The following is a 20,448-nucleotide window of genomic DNA, read 5'->3' as shown; positions in this document are numbered from 1 at the left end:
CTTAAGAGCCATAAATGCCATAATTCAACCCACGGGGCCTCTTCAACCCGGATTGCCCTGCCCAGCCATGATTCCAAAAGACTGGCCTTTAATTATAATTGATCTGAAAGATTTTTTTTTACCATTCCTCTGGCAGAGCAGGATTGTGAAAAATCTGCCTTTAGTATACCAGCCACAAATAATAAAGAACAAGCCACCAGGTTTCAGTGGAAAGTGTCACCTCAGGGAATGCTTAATAGTCCAACTATTTGTCGGACTTTCATAGGTCAAGCTCTTCAACCAGTTGGAGACAAATTTTCAGACTGTTATATCATTCACTATATTGATGATATTTTATGTGCTGCACAAACAAGAGACAAATTAATTGACTGTTACACATTTCTGCAAGCAGAAGTTGACAACGCAGGCCTCACAATAGCATCTGATAAGATTCAAACCTCTACTCCTTTTCATTATTCAGGGATGCAGACAGAAAATAGAAAAATTAAGCCACAAAAAATAGAAATAAGAAAAGACACATTAAAAACATTAAATGACTTTCAGAAATTGCTAGGTGATATTAATTGGATTCGGCCAACTCTAGGCATTCCTACTTATGCCATGTCAAATTTGTTCTCTATCCTAAGAGGAGACCCAGACTTAAATAGTAAAAGAATATTAACCCCAGAGGCAACAAAAGAAATTAAATTAGTGGAAGAAAAGATTCAGTCAGTGCAAATAAATAGAATAGACCCCTTAGCCCCACTCCAACTTTTGATTTTTGCTACTGCACATTCTCCAACAGGCATCATTATTCAAAATGCTAATCTTGTGGAGTGGTCATTCCTTCCTCACAGTACAATTAAGACTTTTACATTGTACTTGGATCAAATAGCTACATTAATTGGTCAGGCAAGATTACGAATAATAAAATTGGAAATTACCTAGACAAAATAGTCGTTCCTTTAACCAAGGAACAAGTTAGACAAGCCTTTATCAATTCTGGTGCATGGCAGATTGGTCTTGCTGATTTTGTGGGAATGACTGATAATCATTACCCAAAACCAAAAATCTTCCGGTTTTTAAAATTGACTACTTGGATTTTACCTAAAATTACCAGACATGAACCTTTAGAAAATGCTCTGACAGTATTTACTGATGGTTCCAGCAATGGAAAAGCAGCTTACACAGGGTCAAATGAGCAAGTAATCAAAACTCAATATCAATCGGCTCAAATAGCAGAGTTGGTTGCAGTCACTACAGTGTTACAAGATTTTAATCAACCTGTTAATATTGTATCAGATTCTGTGTATGTAGTACAGGCTACAAGGAATGTTGAGACAGCTCTAATTAAATATAGCATGGATGATCAGTTAAACTAGCTATTCAATTTATTACAACAAACTGTAAGAAAAAGGAATTTCCCATTTTATATTACTCATATTTGAGCACACACTAATTTACCAGGACCTTTAACTAAAGCAAATGAACAAGCTGACTTACTGGTATCCTCTGCATTCATAAAAGCACAAGAACTTCATGCTTTGACTCATGCAAATGCAGCAGGATTAAAAAACAAATTTGATGTCACATGGAAACAGGCAAAAGATATTGTACAACATTGCACCCAGTGTCAAGCCCTACACCTGCCCGCTCAAGAGGCAGGAGTTAATCCCAGAGGTCTGTGCCCTAATGCATTATGGCAAATGGATGTTACACATGTACCTTCATTTGGAAGATTATCATATGTTCATGTAACAGTTGATACTCACATTTCATATGGGCAACCTGCCAGACAGGAGAAAGTACTTCCCATGTTAAAAAAACATTTATTATCTTGTTTTGCTGTCATAGGAGTTCCAGAAAAAATTAAAACTGACAATAGACCAGGATATTGTAGTAAAGCTTTCCAAAAATTCTTAAATCAGTGGAAAATTACACATACAACAGGAATTCCCTATAATTCCCAAGGACAGGCCATAGTTGAAAGAACTAATAGAACTCTCAAAACTTGGTTAATTAAACAAAAAGAAGGGGGAGACAGTAACGAGTGTACCACTCCTCAGATGCAACTTAATGTAGCACTCTATACTTTGAATTTTCTAAACATTTATAGAAATCAGACTACTACTTCTGCAGAACATCTTACTGGTAAAAACAACAGCCCACATGAAGGAAAACTGAGTTAGTGGAAAGACAACAAAAATAAGACATGGGAAATAGGGAAGGTGATAACCTGGGGGAGAGGTTTTGCTTGTGTTTCACCAGGAGAAAATCAGCTTCCTGTAGAACCCACTAGACATTCAAAGTTCTACAATGAACCCATCGGAGATGCAAAGAAAAGTGCCTCCACGGAGACGGAAACACCGCAATTAAGCACCATTGACTCGCAAGATGAACAAGTGGTGATATCAGAAGAACACATGAAGTCGCCACCCACCAAGAAGGCAGAGCTGCCAACCTGGGCACAATTAAAGCAGCTGACCCCGTTAGCTGAAAAAAGCCTAGAGAACACAAAGGTGACACAAACCCCAGAGAATATGCTGCTTACAGCTTTAATGATTGTATCAACCGTGGTAAGTCTCCCCACGCCTGCAGGCGCAGCTGCAGCTAATTATACTTACTGGGCCTATGTGCCTTTCCTGCCCTTAATTCGGCCAGTCACATGGATGGATAATCCTGTTGAAGTATATGTTAACAATAGTGTATGGGTACCTGGTCCCACAGATGATCGTTGCCCTGCCAAACCGGAAGAAGGAGGAATGATGATAAATATTTCCACTGGGTATCGTTATCCTCCTATTTGCCTAGGGAGAGCACTGGGATGTTTAATGCCTGCAATCCAAAATTGGTTGGTAGAAGTACCTACTGTCAGTCCCACCAGTGATTCACTTATCACATGGTAAGCGGAATGTCACTCAAACCCCAGGTAAACTATTTACAAGACTTTTCCTATCGAAGATCATTAAAATTTAGCCCAAAAGGGAAACATTGCCCTAAGGAAATTCCCAAAGAATCAAAAGACACAGAAGTTTTAGTTTGGGAATAATGTGTGGCCAATAGTGCAGTGATATTACAAAACAATACATTTGGAACTGTTACAGATTGGGCCCCTGGAGGTCAATTCTACCACAATTGCACAGGACAAACTCAATCGTGTCCCAGTGCACAAGTGAGTGCAGTTGTTGATAGTGACTTAACAGAAAGTTTAGATGAACATAAGCACAAAAACTTACAGTCTTTCTACCCTTGGGAATGGGGAGAAAAAGGAATCGCTACTCTGAGACCAAAAATAATAAGTCCTGTTTCTGGTCCTGAACATCCAGAATTATGGAGGCTTACTGTGGCTTCATACCACCTTAGAATTTGGTCTGGAAATCAAAGTATAGAAACAAGACATCGTAAGCCATTTTATTCTATCAACGTAAATTCCTGTCTAACAGTTCCTTTACAAAGTTGTGTAAAGCCCCTTTATATGTTAGTTATAGGAAATATAGTTAGTAAACCAGACTCCCAAACTATAAACTGAAAATTGCAGATTGTTTACTTGCATTGATTCGACTTTTAATTGGCAGCACCGTATTCTGCTGGTAAGAGCAAGAGAAGGCATGTGGATCCCTGTATCCATGGACTGACCGTGGGAGGCCTCGCCATCCGTCCATATTTTGACTGAAGTATTAAAAGGTATTTTAAATAGATCCAAAAGATTCATTTTTACTTTACTTGCAGTGATTATGGGATTAATTGCAGACACAGCTACTGCCACTGTGGCAGGAGTTGCATTGCACTCTTCTGTTCAGACAGTAAGCTTTGTTAACAATTGGCAAAAGAATTCTACAAGATTGTGGAATTCACAATCTGGTAATGATCAAAAATTGGCAAATCAAATTAATGATCTTAAACAAACTGTCATTTGGATGGGAGATAGGCTCATGAGCTTGGAACATTGTTTCCAGTTACAGTGTGACTGGAATATGTCAGATTTTTGAATTACACCCTGAGTTTATAATGAGTCTGAACATCACTGGGACATGGTTAGACGCCATTTACAGAACAAATTTTTGAAGCCTCTCAAGCTCACTTATCCATTGTGCCTGGAGCTGAGGTGTCAGATCAGGTGGCAGAAAATCTGTATGGATTAAACCCCAAGACTTGGATTAAGTCTATTGGGGGCTCTACTGTAGTAAATTTTGGAATTATGTTTCTCTGTTTAATCGGCTTGTTTTTAGTGTGCCAGAACAGTCAAAGAATCCTGTGTCAAAATTGAGAGAATGAACAAGCCTTCATCGCCATGGCACATTTATATAAAAAGAAAGAGAGAGATGTTGCGGGAAGTCAGGGACCCCAAACGGAGGGACCGACTGAAGTCGTGGCAGAAGAACACAAATTGTGAAGATTTCATGAATATTTATTAGCTCCCCAAATTAATACCTTTATAATTTCTTACACCTGTCTTTACTGCAATCTCTGAACATGAATTGTGAAGATTTCATGGACACTTACCACTTCCACAATCAATACCCTGTGATTTCCTATGCCTGTCTTTAATCTCTTAATCCCGTCATCTTCGTAAGCTGAGGAGGATATATGCCACCTCAGGACCCTGTGATGATTGCGTTAACTGCACAAATTGAGCATGTGTGTTTGAACAATATGAAATCTGGGCATCTTGAAAAAAGAACAGGATAACAGCGATGCTCAGGGAACAAGGGAGGCAACCTTGAACTGACTGCCAGTGAGCCGGAGGCAACAGAGCCATATTTCTCTTCTTTCTTTGGCAAATAGGAGAAATATTGCTGAATTCTTTTTCTCAGCAAGGAACATCCCTGAGAAAGAGAATGCGCCCTGAGGGTAGGTCTATAGCCCTCCTAGGCTTATCAGGACAAGGAAATTCCCACCTAATAAATTTTGGTCAGACAGGTTGTCTGCTCTCAAACCCTGTTTGCTGATAAGATGTTATCAATGACAATGTGTGCCAAAACTTCATTAGCAATTTTAATTTTGCCCCATCCTGTGGTCCTGTGATCTCGCCCTGCCTTCACTTGCTTTGTGATATTTTATTACCTTGTGAAGTATGTGATCTCTGTGTCAGTACCAGAAATGGAGGCAACTGCAGGAGTTGCTGATGGCCTCACAAATCTTAACCCTTGTCACTTGGGTTAAGACCATTGGAAATACTACTATTGTAAATTTCATATTAATCCTTGTGTGCCTGTTCTGTCTGTTGTTAGTCTGCAGGTATTCCCAGCAGTTCCGAAGAGACAGTGACCATCAAGAACGAGCCATGATGACGATGGCGGATTTGTTGAAAAGGGGGAAATGTGGGGAAAAGAAAGAGAGATCAGACTGTTAATGTGTCTATGTAGAAAGTAGTAGACATAAGAGACTCCATTTTGTTCTTTACTAAGAAAAATTCTTCTTCCTTGAAATGCTGTTAATCTGTAACCCTACCCCCAACCCTGTGCTTGCAGAGACATGTGCTGTATCTACTTAAGATTTAATGGATTTGGGGCTGTGCAGGATGTGCTTTGTTAAACAAGTGTCTGAAGGCAGCATGCTTGTTAAAAGTCATCACCATTCTCTAATCTCAAGTACCCAGGGACACAAACACTGCGGAAAGTGGCAGGGACCTCTGCCTAGGAAAGCCAGGTATTATCCAAGGTTTCTCCCCCTGTGAGAGTCTGAAATATGGCCTCATGGGAAAGGAAAGACCTGATCGTCCCCCAGCCCGACACCCTCAGCCTGACATCCCCCAGCCCAGCACCCCCCAGCCCGACACCTGTAAAGGGTCTGTGCTGAGGAGGATTAGTGAAAGAGGAAAGAAGGCCTCTTGGCAGTTGAGATAGACAAAGGCATCTGTCTCCTGCCCATCTGTCTGGAACATCTCGGTGTAAAACCCAATTGTATGTTCTATTTACTGAGATAGGAGAAAACCGCCTTAGGGCTGGAGGTGGGACATGCTAGTGGCAATGCTGTTCTTTATGCACTGAAAATGTTTATGGAGATGTTTGCATATATGCACATTAAAGCACAGCACTTTTCCTTAAACTAATTCATGTCACAGAGATCTTTATTCATACGTCTTTCTGCTGACCTTCTCCCTACTATGACCCTATTGTCCTGCCACTTCCCCTTTTCCAAGATGGTAAAGATAACGATCAATAAATACTGAGGGAACTCAGAGACTGGTGCTGGTGTGGGTCCTCTGTATGCTGAGCGCCGGTCCCCTGGGCCCACTTTCCTTTCTCTATACTTTGTCTCTGTGTCTCTTTCTTTTCTCAAGTCTCTCGTTCCACGCCCACAGGTGTGGAGGGGCAGGCCACCCCTTCACAAAGTTCATTCATTCCATCATCACAAGTCTATAAAATGAGACAAGCTATATACCTCATTATTATTCAAATGATCAATAACAACAGTAGTTAGCATTTATTGACCAGTATTAGACACTGTAATAGTGCTTTATATGTATTGTCTCATCTTCACTCAATTTCCATTTTTCACTTTTAAGATGAGAAATTTGAGGCTTACAGGAACTTCTCACCATCACAAAGTCATCAGGTGGGAGAGCCAGCTTTTGAGGACTGGACAGTCGACCCAGAGTCCATGCTGTCAGCCTCCTCCACACAGCCACGTGCACATCAGGAAGTCTGTATTACTCAACAGCTCCCTCTACCATCCTCTAAAGAAACCCTGCACTCTCTTAGCAGGGCCTGTGAGACCCCTCAAGATCAGCCCTGCCTCATTTGCTAGTCTCCTTCCTGTTACCTCTCCTCCTACCCTGACCGGAGCCCCTGCAGCTCCCAGACATGGCCATGCCTTCCCCTGCCTCCTTGCAATCCTATGGTATGTTCCCTTCTTCTTCCCTGCCTAACTCCTGCTCCTACTTCCAGGCTCAGCTCTTGCCCCAAGCTCCAGACCCTTTCCTGGTCCTCTGGGCTGGGTTCTGTGCCCATGCCCTACTGCTCCCAGCCCCCTCGGCCTGGCTCTGTGATTCTCCATGAATGAAATGAGGTGTGGCTTTTCATCTCCAAATTTCCGATGCTTAATTGGAACAGAGATTGACTGAATACTATGAATGATGGAGCACTTGGGAATTGGCCTTGTTTTACAAATTAAGACCCAGTGAGGAAAACAATCCCATTGTAAATAAGAGGGTTAGGGCTGGGCACAGTGGCTCACACCTGTAATCCCAGCACTTTGGGAGGCTGAGATGGGAGGATTCTTTGAGGCTAGGAATTTGAGAACAGCCCAGTCAATATAGTGAGACCCCCTTCTCTACAAACGAACACTCAAACAAAACAATGAAAAATTAGTCAGGCATGGTGGCATAGGCCTGTAGTCTCAGCTACTTAGGAGGCTGAGGTGGGAGGATCATTTGAGTCTGGGAGCTCGAGGCTGCAGTGAACTATGGTCACGCCACAGCACTCCAGCCTGGATGACAGAGCAAGACTTTGTGTCTTAAAAAAAATAAAAAAGGTTAGAATGTGGCCCATGGAAATCCTCAAAGGTACAATCGCATGAAGCTGAGAAGCAGCGACATGGAGCAGGGGTACTTGGAGCATCAACTGGCAGAACAAGATCTTTCCTCTCATTCCCACCCCAAGAGACTTTTCCGAATCATCCTGCTGGAAGCAGAGAGGCCAGGATTTCCCCCTCAGGTGTCTAACCCAGAGCCTGCATGCTAATCTCTAAGGCAATGGCATCTCAACTCTGCTGGGCCTTTATTTGTGTGTCCTTTCAATGGTTATATCTGCCTGTGTTTGCCCAGAATAACTAATTTAATGAAAGAATTTTTAAAAGATGTTTATAAATGGCTAAGTATCTAGTGATAGGTGCCATACAAATTTTTAGACACAAAGGGGCTACATTCAGATTATTTTTACTGGGGGAACCATTATTAACGTAATTATAAAATAGTACATCATGGAAGTGTACACACAAGAGAGAAGAAGAGAGAGAGAGAGAGAAGCTGCATACACTTGCTATTTTACAAAAATGATGCAATCCAACAGTTTACAAAGATGATTCCTTCAGATAGATACTGACTAAAACTCACCAGGGGCAGGGCCTTGGGCCCAGCAAGGAGTTAGTCATGGTTCCCGGGCCTCAGCAGAGAACACTGAGTAAGATGCAAGTACTTGCCCTTGCTGGGCTTGATAGCTCACAACTGTAATCCCAGTGCTTTGGGAGGCCAAAGCCAAAGGCTTGCTTGAGACTAGGAGTTCAAGAGCAGCCTGGGCAACATGGCAAAAACCCGTCTCTACAGAAAAACACAAAAATTAGCTGGGGGTGCTGGCGCATGCCTGTAGTCCCAGCCATTCAGGACACGGAGGTGAGAAGATCGCCTGGGCCCAGGAGATTGAGGCTGCAGTGAGCTGTGATCATGCCACTGCACTCAGGCCTGGGTGACACAGCAAGACTGTCTCAACAACAACAACAAAGTATTTTCACTTGAGGTTGGAGCCACAAGGACCATGAGTTTAGCAGGGGCTCCTGCCGGCTACTCCAAGCCACTCTCCCAGCACTCACTGCTGTCTTCTGCAGAACCAAAATGCTTCCAGTTCCCCAAACGTGCTCTGCCGGTTCACACCTCTGTGCCTTTGCATGTTTCCTCTGACTGCGATGCTCAGTCTGTGCAGAGTGGACACGTATCATGCTTTTTGGCTGCCTCGCATTGTTTGGAAACCCCGGCTATGTTCTGGGAACTTCCTAACACATGAGTGAGTCCTGCCTCTCCAAGGCAGATGCCAGAGATCCCCCTCAGCCGGGCTTCTATGCAGAGCAGGGTACGGGCACATGACCCAGCCTCCCTCCATCAGCTGCATCTACATGAGATACCAACTTAGAGATGAACAATCCAGGGCAGTGGCGCGGTGTGGAAGTGATGTATCAGGCAAAGCTGGTAAGGCAAGCGCCAGGCTTTGGAGGAGCAAAAGTTACCGGGCTGTGGCCCTGGTACAAGGAGGGGCAGCATCACAAACCATCACATCCAGAGCTCCAGAGGGGCAGCAGCAGTGGTTTCCACTGCAGGCCAGGTCTGCGGTGGGTATAGGGACTTGTTGCAGGAAGCTATTCATGGCATTCCACCTCCCCATCCAGCAAGCAGAAGAGTCACTCTATAACCTTTTAATCCTTTTAATCAATCTCTTGTGTGCTTCTGTTGATTACAACTAAGAGCCTGGCTTAGTTGCAACTCTCCTGGCCCCTGGAGTAGGTGATACACCAACCTACATTCATCCTCTTAACAAAGGGCCAGATGCCATTTCCGTTGGCATGGAGGTCTCCTGTGGGCCTCCCCTGAAACCTTCTATTCCATCCATCATTCATTCCCTCTGAGGATGCCCCCCTACCCACACACCTCTTGCCGCATACCCCCCTGAATTATAGTTGCTTGTTTCTTCCTCCTCTGCTTGGACAATGATTTCTTTGAGGTTAGCTATTGGCTCTTTCACTTCTGCATTTCCAGCAGTTTGGGCTGACAACATCCAGCACAGGAGAGGTGCTAAAGGGAAGTTTGTCATGGTTAGGAAGGAATGCTCCAATTTGGCTTCTGAGAACCAGGAATCAGAAACAGGTGCTATGGGGCGGCTGCGTCTAACATAGATCTCGGTGGATGGCAGAGACTTCAACAAGCAGAATTGGTTGGGATCATCCTGCCCATATTGATGTGTATTCTGCTTTTTAAAAATTATCATAACCCTCCGCATTTTTCCATCTCCTTAATGTGCTGTAGGGGATATTCTCAGTTGCCTAATGACACTTCCCTCACCCTTCTTTTTTTCAGGTGTGGTCAGGTCGCAGGGAAGGTGGTCCCTTCCCACAGCCACAAGGAGATGAGTCCTCATTTCTCCAAACCAGGGGTTGACAAACTACAGCCTGCTAGCCAAATCTGGCCTGCGCCTGTGTTTGTATGGCCTCATACCATACAAAATGCTTTTTACACCTTTAATTCACTGGAAAAGGAACAAAAATATATGAAATTCAAATTTCAGTGTCCACAGTGACACTGGAACACAGGCACATGTATTTGTTTCTGGCGTCTCTAACTGCTTTGGCTCTACAACAGCAGAGCTGACTAGATGTGACAGGGACCCCATGCCCTGCAAAGCCTGAAATCTTTACTGGCTGGTCCTCTTCAGAAGAACATTGCTGACCCTATTCTCAAGCGATCATGCTAACACCAGTCTCCTCTGAGTGTTGATTTTTGGGAGGAGTATGAGACCCATTTCTAGGCCAATGAAACACAAGGGGAAGCCTGACAGAGGGCTGTGGGAAAGATTGTTTTCTCTGATGACAGGAAGGTATGTGAGTGTGCTTCCTTCCTGCCTTTGGATGTTGTATGTGCAGATGTGATAGGCAGAGCTGTGGCAGCCATCTTGTAGTCATGAGGGAAAGGCTAAAAGACTTACAGAGAAGCTGCCCCAGATACTCTTGAGCTGTTAAATTAACCGGCTCTGGAACCTCCTACTTCTAGAATTTTAAAATTCTAGAATTAAAATTTCTAATCAGTAGCCAAGAACATTTAATGGGAACTAAAATTGCATAATCAAAAGGAAGTTTTCTTCTTTCTTATGTGTTTTTGTTCGTTTGTTTGTTTTTTCCAGATGGAGTTTCGCTCTTGTTGCCCAGGCTGGAGTGCAATGGTGCGATCTCAGCTCACTATAACCTTGGCCTCCCGGGTTCAAGCAATTCTCCTGCCTCAGCGTCCCATGGAACTGGGATTACAGGCACCTGCCAACATGTCTGGCTAATTTTTTTTGTATTTTTAGTAGAGACAGGGTTTCACCATGTTGGCCAGGTTGGTCTTGAACTCCTGAACTCAGGTGATCCACCAGCCTGGGCCTCCCAAAGTGCTGGGATTACAGGTGTGAGCCGGGCCCCTCTTCTTTCTTATTAACTAAAAATACATTTGAGTCAGAGATGTTTTATGCTCTTGATCTATTTGCAAACCCAATTAACTCACTTTGTTAAAACACGCCCCATGTGGTGTCAGGACCAGGGATACATTTTGTGCAATTATTTCTCCTTTTAGTGTCATTAACCAGTGCATTATGAAATTCTGTAAATAGCAAATGCTCGCTTTTCCATGCAGCCATTCTGTCTGTCCTCTTACCTCTGACCCACATCACACCTGCCACCCATCACAAGGCCAGCTGCATTGAAGTCTGACTTGTGCAATCCCCAGTGTAGCAACCAGTCACCTGGAGCAGAGAGGTCAGTGTGTTGACGTGTTTGCTGGTTGGAGCCTACATGTAAAATACTATTGAGTTGAGCTACCTCTATGGAGAGCAGTGATACATGTCCCTAAAATGCTGTCCTCAAGAGGCCATAAGATCCCTAGGAAATTACACTCAGAACAAAGTTTGCAAGGACACTTTCTTGATTCAGTGCCAACCAGGTGATTTTGCAATCAGTTCTCTGAGCATCTGAGAGACAGGAAGCATTTTAACATCAATATCTTCCTTTCTCTCTTCCTAAAATAAAGACAGCAGAAAGAGCACTGTTGTGGGGGATTTTAAGCTGCCGAGGTGATTTTATAAAATACTGTGGAAGGAGATCTATCCCGGAAGAAAGAACTTCCAGTTCCTGCAGCTCTCTTGCTTTTAATAAGAATCTCTGTGAGGGAGCATCGCACAGTGTAGCGGCTGAGCGCCTGACCTTCTGAGTCGGACAGAACTTTATTGAGTCCCTGCTCTTTTTGTCGCACCTGTGTAAGTTTGGGGAGTGACGTGGCCTCTCTAAGCCTTGATTTCTCCCTCATCCTCATTCTTCCTAGCCATTGGGCTAGGCAAGGGGACACAGCGAGTAAGTTGGACAGTGGACAAATGGATGAGAGTTTGTGCAAAAAAAGAGGTAACTTTGTAGATTAGGGATTAAAAATCTGGGCAAAATTCAGATTGTTTCTTATAGAACAAATTGAGGCTGACGGTTGCCCAGGGGAGGCATAGAGAGGAGAAACGTGGAAGGCTCGGCAGTGATGACAGTCTGGAACAGCCCTTGTGAGGACAGGAGAGGAAGGGGCTCAAGGAAGACAAGACAAAGCACTAGGCTGGGGCCCAATGGCTGGGGGAAAGTACCAAGTGCCCTGCACAGTGGATTCTTCTAACAGGCTGAGCACAGGGGGTTCAGAGGAGCTGGTAATGCAGTCATGCTGTAGCTGGGGTTTACGAAAGGTTAAGTGACTTACTAAAGGTCACACAGGGACATTTACACAAACATCCTGGCCCCAAGTCTAGGACTCTTTCTAATCTGTAACAGGGTCTATCCTTTATTTATTTATTTTTTTTGAGACAGGGTCTTGGTCAGTCATTCAGGCTGGAGTGCAATGGTGTGAACACTGCACACTGCAGTGTCGACCTCCCAGGCTCAAGTGATCCTCCTGCCTCGGCCTCCCAGTGTTGGGATTACACGCATGAGCCACCACACCCAGCCAAGTCTGTCCTTCCTTAATCAGAGTTCTTTTGAGTTTCATTTTCTTAAGCTGCAAAAGCCACTGGACCAGGTGATATTGCCAACCCCTCTAGGCTGCTGTAACTGTAGTTTTGGCTCCTGGATCTGCTTCCAATTAGTTACGTTCCCTGTCACTTTGGATAAGTCATCCCAGCTCCATGGCTTGTTTCTGGAACTCAATTATGGTCCAGAAGCCTGAGCTCTAAAGTGCTGATTCTGATGAGTGCCCATTTACCAGGCACTCTGATCCCATTATGGCATCTGCTACAGCCTGGGAGGTCTATTCAGGTGTGCGTTCATGTTAAGCACTATTACCAATCAAATCACTTAAATTACATAGGTAATAATCCAACAGCACATCCAAGCAAGGCTGAAAGCTGTAAAAGAAAGTTACATCTCGTGTGTGTGTGTGTGTGTGTGTGTGTGTGTGTTTAAGAGACAAGATCGCTCTCTGTCACCCAGGCTGGAGTGCAACAGTGCCATCAGCTCACTATGGCCTCAAATTCCTGGCCTCAAGCAATCCTCCTGCCTTGGCCTCCCAAGTAGTTAGGACTATAGGCATGTGTCACCACGCCCTGTTTAAGGAAGAAAATTGTATTGAAAATGAAAATCAATACACAAAGGCTGAACCAAAGCAATGGAAAGGTGGTGGCTGCGTGTTATGTTGAGGGGCTGTCTCAAGTAGAACAAGACCCTTCTGACCCTTTGTCTTAGGGCATTAAAGAAAATTACTCTGGGCAGGCCGGGCGCTGTGGCTCACGCCTGTAATCCCAGCACTTTGGGAGGCCCAGGCAGGAGGATCACTTGAGGTCAGGAATTCGAGACCACTCTGGCCAACATGGTGAAACCCTGTCTCTACCAAAAATATAAAAAATTAGCAGGGTGTGGCCGGGCGCGGTGGCTCACGCCTGTAATCCCAGCACTTCAGGAGGCCGAGGCACGCGGATCACAAGTTCAGGAGATCGAGGCCATCCTGGCTAACACGGTGAAACCCTGCCTCTACTAAAAATACAAAAAATTAGCCGGGCGTGGTGGCAGGCGCCTGTAGTCCCAGCTACTCGGGAGGCTGAGGCAGGACAATGGCGTGAAGGTGGAGCTTGCAGTGAGCGGAGATGGTGCCACTGCACCCCAGCCCGGGCGACAGAGTGAGACTGTGTCAAAAAAGAAAGAAAGAAAGAGAGAAAGAAAGAAAGAAAAGAAAGAAAGAAAAGAAGGAAAGAAAAACGCAAGGAAAGCAAGGGAAAATAAAAGATAATTACTCTGGGCAAACAACAGCTTCCTTGAATACTTTCACTTGTTTAATAAAATGCCAGAGAACCACAGATAGAACCTATAATTCCTTGGGGACTACAAGATCAGAGCTGACAGTGTTATGGTTTTCATCAGGGCACTTACAGAAATGGCATCAGATGGATTTCCTTTGGAGAAGGGGATTGGGAAATGGCTGGAAAAAAAAAATGGTAATAAACTTTCCATCTTTACAATTCCAGTATTTTCATACTTAATTTTAATTTTAACTTACGACCTTGAATCCCGAGTATAATTTTTTACTCAAATATAAGTTATAATTAAGGTATTAGTCGCCCAACAAGATCAAATTAACTAAAAATTTAAGTTCTCCCAATCACTGACCTTCCCAGTCCCCAGTCCTCATCCCTAGTCCAGCGGACTAACTAGGGTCCGGCCTCAGAGAGGGTCTCGGGGAGCTCAGAGGCAGGAAAGCACCCGGAGACGCAGGCCTCCTCCTTCTCCAGGGTCGGCAGGTAGGCTGGGCGCGCCGCGGCCGGGCGCCCACTTCCGCTTCTCCGCAGCTGGGGAGCGCCCCGGGCGGAGAGGGGGAGAGAGAGACCAGAGAGAGCAGAGAGAGCGGAAAGAGCTGGGCGCGGGGCGGGCCTCGGCGCCTGGGCGGTGTGACCTTCCCGGGCGTCCAGGGAAGCGGCAAGAGCCGCCACTCACGTGCCGCGGGACCCGCGCGCCGCTCGGGGATGGCCCGCCGGGGTCGCCGGGGAATCTCGGGGTCGTCGGCCTCCTTCCCGCAGTGCCTACCTGGTGGGAACTGTTGTCCTCCTTTGCTCCCAGGTCGTGTCATTTGGCCGCGGGGTTCCGAGCCGCCAGGGCACCAGCGCTGGGCAGCACGGAGCCGCTTCTGAACGGAGACTTGCAGGCTGCCAGACAGTGGGCGGCTGGGCAGACGCGGCGAGCGTTCAGGGCCGGCCAGAGAAAGTTGGAAGTCTCTCCCTAACCTGTTCCTTGCGAGGCCGGGGAGGAGGCGCGCCTGGCCCGGCTCCTTGGCGGTAAAACTGGTCGCATCCCGGCGCCCTATAGCCCGGGCTCTGGGGACTGGATGGCGAGCTGGCCGGCAGCTCCTACCGCCCCAGCTTTAGCCAGAAGCTGGGATCTTCCCGCAGCAGTTCGTGTTCCCTGGTGGAAAATGCAACCTCATCTGACTCCCCCATCCAAAAAGTTTATTTCCGCAAGGATCGAGAAGGATGGTGGTCAGCGCTGTTGTTCCTCAGTTGAACCCTGGTGTAGTCTGAGAGGGATCAAAGGGGCTGAAAAGAGTTTTTCTATTCCGAGTGCTACAGCAAGCTCATACATCAGTTCTAATTCATGCTGAACAGTCTTGCTTCCTCCAAGCCCTGTGTCTTCTCCCAGCTAGAGCTACACATAATCTGAATTAACCTGTTAACTACCCAATCCTGAGTGAATCTGTTAGTGCCCACCATTGTTTTCTATCTTAATAATTCTACAAGTGGTTATTTGTAGAATTTAATGTGTTTAAGTTTGGCTCACCTAACGGGGTTCAATTCACTTGGGCAGATAGAATACAATGTGATGTGACTTTCTTTCCTTCCAAGTTACAAAGGAAGTGGCTGCGCCAAAAGCAAGCAACGCGTTGAGGTTTATCTGGGAGGCCACACTGGACATGCCCTGTCTTCTCAGTTGCCTTCATTTTTTTTTCTTCCTCCTTTTTGTCTCCTTTTCTTCCCCCCCTAAAATGCAGGGCTGGGTGTTTTGTGATGTTTCTGCCCAGGTTGGAATACTCGGATAAAGTATTGGTTTGTAGGCACAGACCTGAAGGACAGGACTGAACTGGCTCCTCTGTCACTGACTAATTGTGTGGTCTAGGAGACTTTGTCTTGCTCTGGCCTTAGTTTGCCTTCTGGAAAAGGATTAGGACGCTGATATACTTTTTTAGGAATATACCAGAAGGCCATCACCTTTTCAGCCTAGTAAATGGTCCTGTCTCTTCATGTCTATCAACAACATATAAATCAGTGTCTTGCACTTCTAACTTAGTTGCTTTGTTAAGTACTGTGCCTTTGTTGCCACTGGTTTAAAATTTTTTTTTGTAAATTAAGGAAGATTCTTGAAGTCCAGTCATTGGCAAAATGCTTCAAATGGTTAAAAAATCTTCTCAGTGGCCAATGTTTTCTGTTGATGTTCAGGATGACATTGGTGTTAGGAAGTCACTTGGTGTTCATCTCTGATCCAGCACGACTGGGTCACATGGCTCCTCAGTGCGATGAAGAATAAATTGTTCCTTATTATTCACATAATGTTACTTACACAGTTTGAAAAGTATACAGGACTGGTTGTTGAATTGGATCTTTCAGTCAACATTTATGAAGCCCATGCCTCAGCAGTAGTTGACTTTTGTCTGAAGGGAGAGGAATAAATTCCAGTTTTCCCAAATGCCCAAGGCTCCAACCCAAACATACTGAATCAAGATTTCCAGAAGAAAGGCCTGATAATTAGAATACTTAATACGTGCTCCAGGCTGGGCAAGGTGGCTCACACTTGCAATCTCAGCACTTTGGGAGGCTGAGGTGGGCGGATCACTGAAGGTCAGGAGTTCAAGACCAGCCTGGCCAACAGGGTGAAACTCCGTCTCTACTATAAATAGAAAAATTAGCCTGGTGCAGTGGCATGCACCTGTAATCTCAGCTACTTGGGATGCTGAGGCAGAAGAATCACTTGAACCCGGGAGGTGGCGTTTGCAGTGAGCCAAGATCATGGCCGCTGCACTCTACCCTGGGCGACAGAGCCAGACTCCGTCTCAAAAAAAAAAAAAAAAAAAAAATGGGGGTAGGTTGCTTCAGGTTATAAAGCAAATTTGGACACAAAGACCCAGGTGTTGTACTTCAGAGTGTGAGTCTGTGGACTGGCATTGTCCACCTCACTTGGGAGCTCATCAAGACAGGCCAAATCTCTGGTCCCAGCCGAGGCTATTGAATCAGAAGCTGCATTTTATTTAGCAAGGCCCCCAGGCGACTCCTGTGCACGTTGACAGTTGAAGGGCTAGTGGATTGTGGTGATAGGAAGATGTTTGGTGCTCTGTGCCGGGCCTTGTTCTATCGCTTGTGCACAGTGGAGCATCCCATCAGTTTCATGTGGCTGTTTGTGAATGCCTTTGTTTTGTAATATTGTTATTATTTGCCTTGTACAGATGAGGACTCGCAGGTGTAGAGGCCAAAGGGGCCACAGGTAGAGCAGGCATTCACACCAAGGCGTGTGTGATTCCAGGGTGCAGCTCTCACCCTTGGCTGCCTGAGTGTTCCTCTCCAGACCTACTGTCTTGTGACATCCCCTTAGGCACCCAGCACGGGCTGCTGTCTGCATTTAGAACTGAGCCTATTCAATTGATAGCTCAACTTAGGCCTCTAAAAAAAGAGTCTGCTGTGGTTGGTACAACTGTGGTTGGCTTGCTTGTTTGGTGTTCATTTTTACAGTTTTCAGAAAGTTGGTTGAAGTGCTGCTGGTGACCATAGCATTGATATGCAGGGAAGCTTTTTGATCTGTGAGCTTTCTAGGGGGCCGTCAATTGCTAAGCTGCACTGATACCTGGAGCCCCTTTCCTTTGGAGCAATGTGGAGCCCAGTTCATGGATCCCAGAAGTTTGGGTTCAGTAATTTGGCTGCAGGCCTAGAGAACAGGAGGCTGCAGAGACCTGGACTAATAATGGTGAACTCTTGCCTCCCCCAGGGATATGTGGTGCCTGTCGTAAGGTCCAGAGAGCTGCCTTCCACGAGACCAGCAGAAGAGCGGGCAAACATGAAGTCCAGTGCTGCCATCCAGGCTGCCATTGACCTCACGGCGGGGGCTGCAGGTACAGTCATGCGCTACCTCACCATGTTTCTGTCGGTGATGGACGATGTATGTGGTCATGGTCCCATGAGATTATACCACCGTATTTTTACTACACCTTTTCTGTGTTTAGATATGTTTAGATACATAAATACTTACCACTGTGTTACAGTTGCCTCCAGTATTCAGCACAGTACCATGCTGCACAGGAGTGTGGCCTCGGAGCAATGGGCCATACCGTGCAGCCCAGGTGGGGAGTAGGCTGTGCCATCTAGGGTCGTGTGTGTATGCTCTGTGATATCACAATGGCAAAACTGTGTAACGACACATTTTTCAGAACACGTCCCGGTCACTAAGTGATGCCTAACTATAATCCCAGAGAAAACCCAGTCCTCTCTATTCCTCAAGCACCTTCTAAATGAGATCAAATGAAAGGAGCATGAAAATACTACCTTTCATCCGGGCGCGGTGGCTCACGCCTGTAATCCCAGCACTTTGGGAGTCTGAGGCAGGTGGATCACTTGCAGTCAGGAGTTCAAAACCAGTCTGGCCAACATGGTGAAACCCCGTTTCTACTGAAAAATACTAAAAGTTAGTGAGGCATGTGGCGGGCACCTGTAATCCCAGCTACTTAGGAGACTGAGGCAGGAGAATCGCTTGAACTCGGGAGACAGAGGTTGCAGTGAGCCGAGACTGCGCCATTGCAGTCCAGCCTGGGCAACAGAGCAAGACTTAATCTGAGAAAAAAAAAAAAAAAAAAAAAAAGATACTACCTTTCTCCTTCCAGAAGCAATGTGCTTTACCTTTGGGATGAATCCGTCTGATGGATGGTGTAGTGTTGTTCAAAGCATGGCAGAAGACAGAGCAGTGTCCATTATTGTCAACACCTTGTGAGTCAGGGTGAGGGGTGGAATGTGCCCAGTACCGCTGGAAAACAGCTCAGAGATGAAGCCCCTTTTCCACTGTCACCTGGCTGGGATAGGCAGGTAATATGGTTCTTCACTTCAAGCCTGGCAGTCTTCAGAATCCTTGTAGTAGTGCAAAAGTAACACCACACGGTCCCTCCCAGGAAACACCACTTACTGTCCTTACTAGTGTTGGGAAAGAAAGGAGGACACTCTTAGAAATGTCTTTAAAAATGAGACTGATAATGGACTGTGTCTTAGATCCATGAAAGGAAAGGAGAAGTTGTAGGATTTGCTGGGAATGTCAGCTAACCTGAGCCTAGGGGCCTGAGCACAAGGGCAGGCTGAAGTTCCCTTGGCACAGGAAGGTGCTGCCTGGGATAAGGGGGGCAGTGCTAGCACCGTGCAAGCTACTCCTTAGAAAGATCAGCCTGAATATGCAGGAAGAGCAGGACCCTCGGCTGAGGCACATGGCAGAATGGGAAGTGCATGGTGGTAGTTTAGTTCTCCAGAGTCTTGTTGTCTTGGGACCAGGAGGCACGGTTGGAATGCTGATTGCCCAAAGGGAAACCCTGGACTACTCTGGCCTCCCACAAGATTCCCATAGTGGTTGCAGCTCCCTGGACTGGGGAGGCCAGAGGGGGCGTTGCCCAATGCTCTCCTTATCCAGGACATCCCCTACCCACCACCACCAACATGAGTATGGTCATGAGTGTGGTCACCTCTCATGCAGTCATTTGCTCAACTGTGGAAAAGAAATTGTTGTTCAGAGAAGAGCAAAGAGTTTTTCTATGAGCCAAAGGTTGGCCAAGGTATGCTAATGAGGAGGACTGGAGAGAATGCCTCACAAACACTGATAAGGAGCACCGGGAAGGGCACTTCTCCCAGGACAGAGCTCACAAGGAGAGTCCTGGCCCCAAAGCAGGAGAACGGAAGGCTGGCAGGGGTCTGCCTAGTAGTCTCTTGCCCACTGTGTGCCTTTAGGCCGCAGCCTCCCAGGCGCCGTGCACCATCTTCTCCCCCACGCTGCACTGGGGAGGAGGCTGACGCTGAGAATGGTGCAACCATCTGCCTGCCCCGGGCGCCTCTCACCAGCAGGTGAATGCTGTTGGGCTCAGTTCTGTCTCTGCAATAGGAGGATGTTTAGCCACATGAGAGCGTCTCACCTTTTGACATTTTACATCCTTCAGTCAGTCTATCAAAGATCTAGAATTTATTGTGATAGAATTAAAAAAGTTTACCTTTTCCTACTTATGGGCATACAGGTATTTGGGTGCCATCTTTATAATTTATAGTTAGTTTGAAAGATAGAAATTGCAACTGTATGGTTGGGAGCCTGATATGTAAGGCATTTGCCAGTGGGTATGTTTTGAACATGCATTGGGCCCTTATACATACTGACGCTTAACTGTTCCCATCACCGTTGGACAGGTATTTGTCCCTGTGCTGGCGACACAGGCACGCCCCTCACCGAGGTAGAGCTGCCACGGGTAGTCCAACTCCTGAGGACAACTAACCCCTTTGCTGGCGGGGTGGGATGGGGAGGAGGAACAAGACGCGAGAAGGGGCTGGGCAGAGGAGGTGCCCATTAGTGACACAGAAACCTCAATTCTATTGTGAGGCCCGTGGAATGCAAATGGAAAGTAGGACTCCCACTTACAAGATCTTGTAGAAGAGAGGCCCAGAGAGGGGCAGTAGATTTGTTCAAGCTTACACAGCTAGATGGTGTGAAGACAGGGCAGGACCGTGGTCCCTGGGTCCCTTGTCTGATGTTGTTGCCGTCTCTGCGTTAGTGCTCCCTAATGGGTCTGCAGTGTGCCCAGATGTGAGGGTTAGTTTGGAGCATTTGCCACCCTGGCTCTCTGGACGTTGAACTTGCTGGGCTTTGGGATTTTTCTGTCCACCATTGATAGGAGAAGACTGTTGTAGTGTTTTGTGGCAGAGGCCACCCATGGAAGTGATTGACTGGAAGCACAGAGCCAGCTGCAGCCCGAGGTGATGTGGATGGAGCCTAAATGCGTTGTTC

General features: G+C 46.1%; 1 protein-coding gene across 1 annotated transcript; it reads right to left on the bottom strand.

Moving 5' to 3' along the window:
* Positions 1 to 13,705: 13,705 nt before the first annotated feature.
* Positions 13,706 to 17,598, bottom strand: LOC141408931 (uncharacterized). The gene is made up of 3 exons (XM_074021571.1): positions 17,429 to 17,598; positions 14,062 to 14,807; positions 13,706 to 13,873 (listed from the first exon to the last, which is right to left on the bottom strand). Exons 1-2 carry the CDS (start codon positions 17,596 to 17,598, stop codon positions 14,099 to 14,101), a joined length of 879 nt encoding a protein of 292 aa, XP_073877672.1. The 3' UTR covers positions 13,706 to 13,873; positions 14,062 to 14,098.
* Between the last annotated feature and the right edge of the window lie 2,850 nt (positions 17,599 to 20,448).

The sequence above is a fragment of the Macaca fascicularis genome, chromosome 17 (assembly GCF_037993035.2).
Source record: "Macaca fascicularis isolate 582-1 chromosome 17, T2T-MFA8v1.1".
In the NCBI taxonomy this organism is placed as follows: Eukaryota; Metazoa; Chordata; class Mammalia; order Primates; family Cercopithecidae; genus Macaca; species Macaca fascicularis.
The sequence above is the reverse complement of the archived record's forward strand: the minus strand, read 5'-3'. Positions and strand labels throughout refer to the sequence as shown.

What these genes read in the sequence shown, in the direction of transcription:
- LOC141408931 (XM_074021571.1), bottom strand. Translation starts at nt 17,598, where the DNA reads ATGACCACATACATCGTCCATCACCGACAGAAACATGGTGAGGTAGCG. An exon ending in CTCTCTGGACCTTACGACAG is followed by an intron (nt 14,808 to 17,428) that starts GCACCACATATC and finishes TTCTGGCTAAAG; the next exon opens with CTGGGGCGGTAGGAGCTGCC.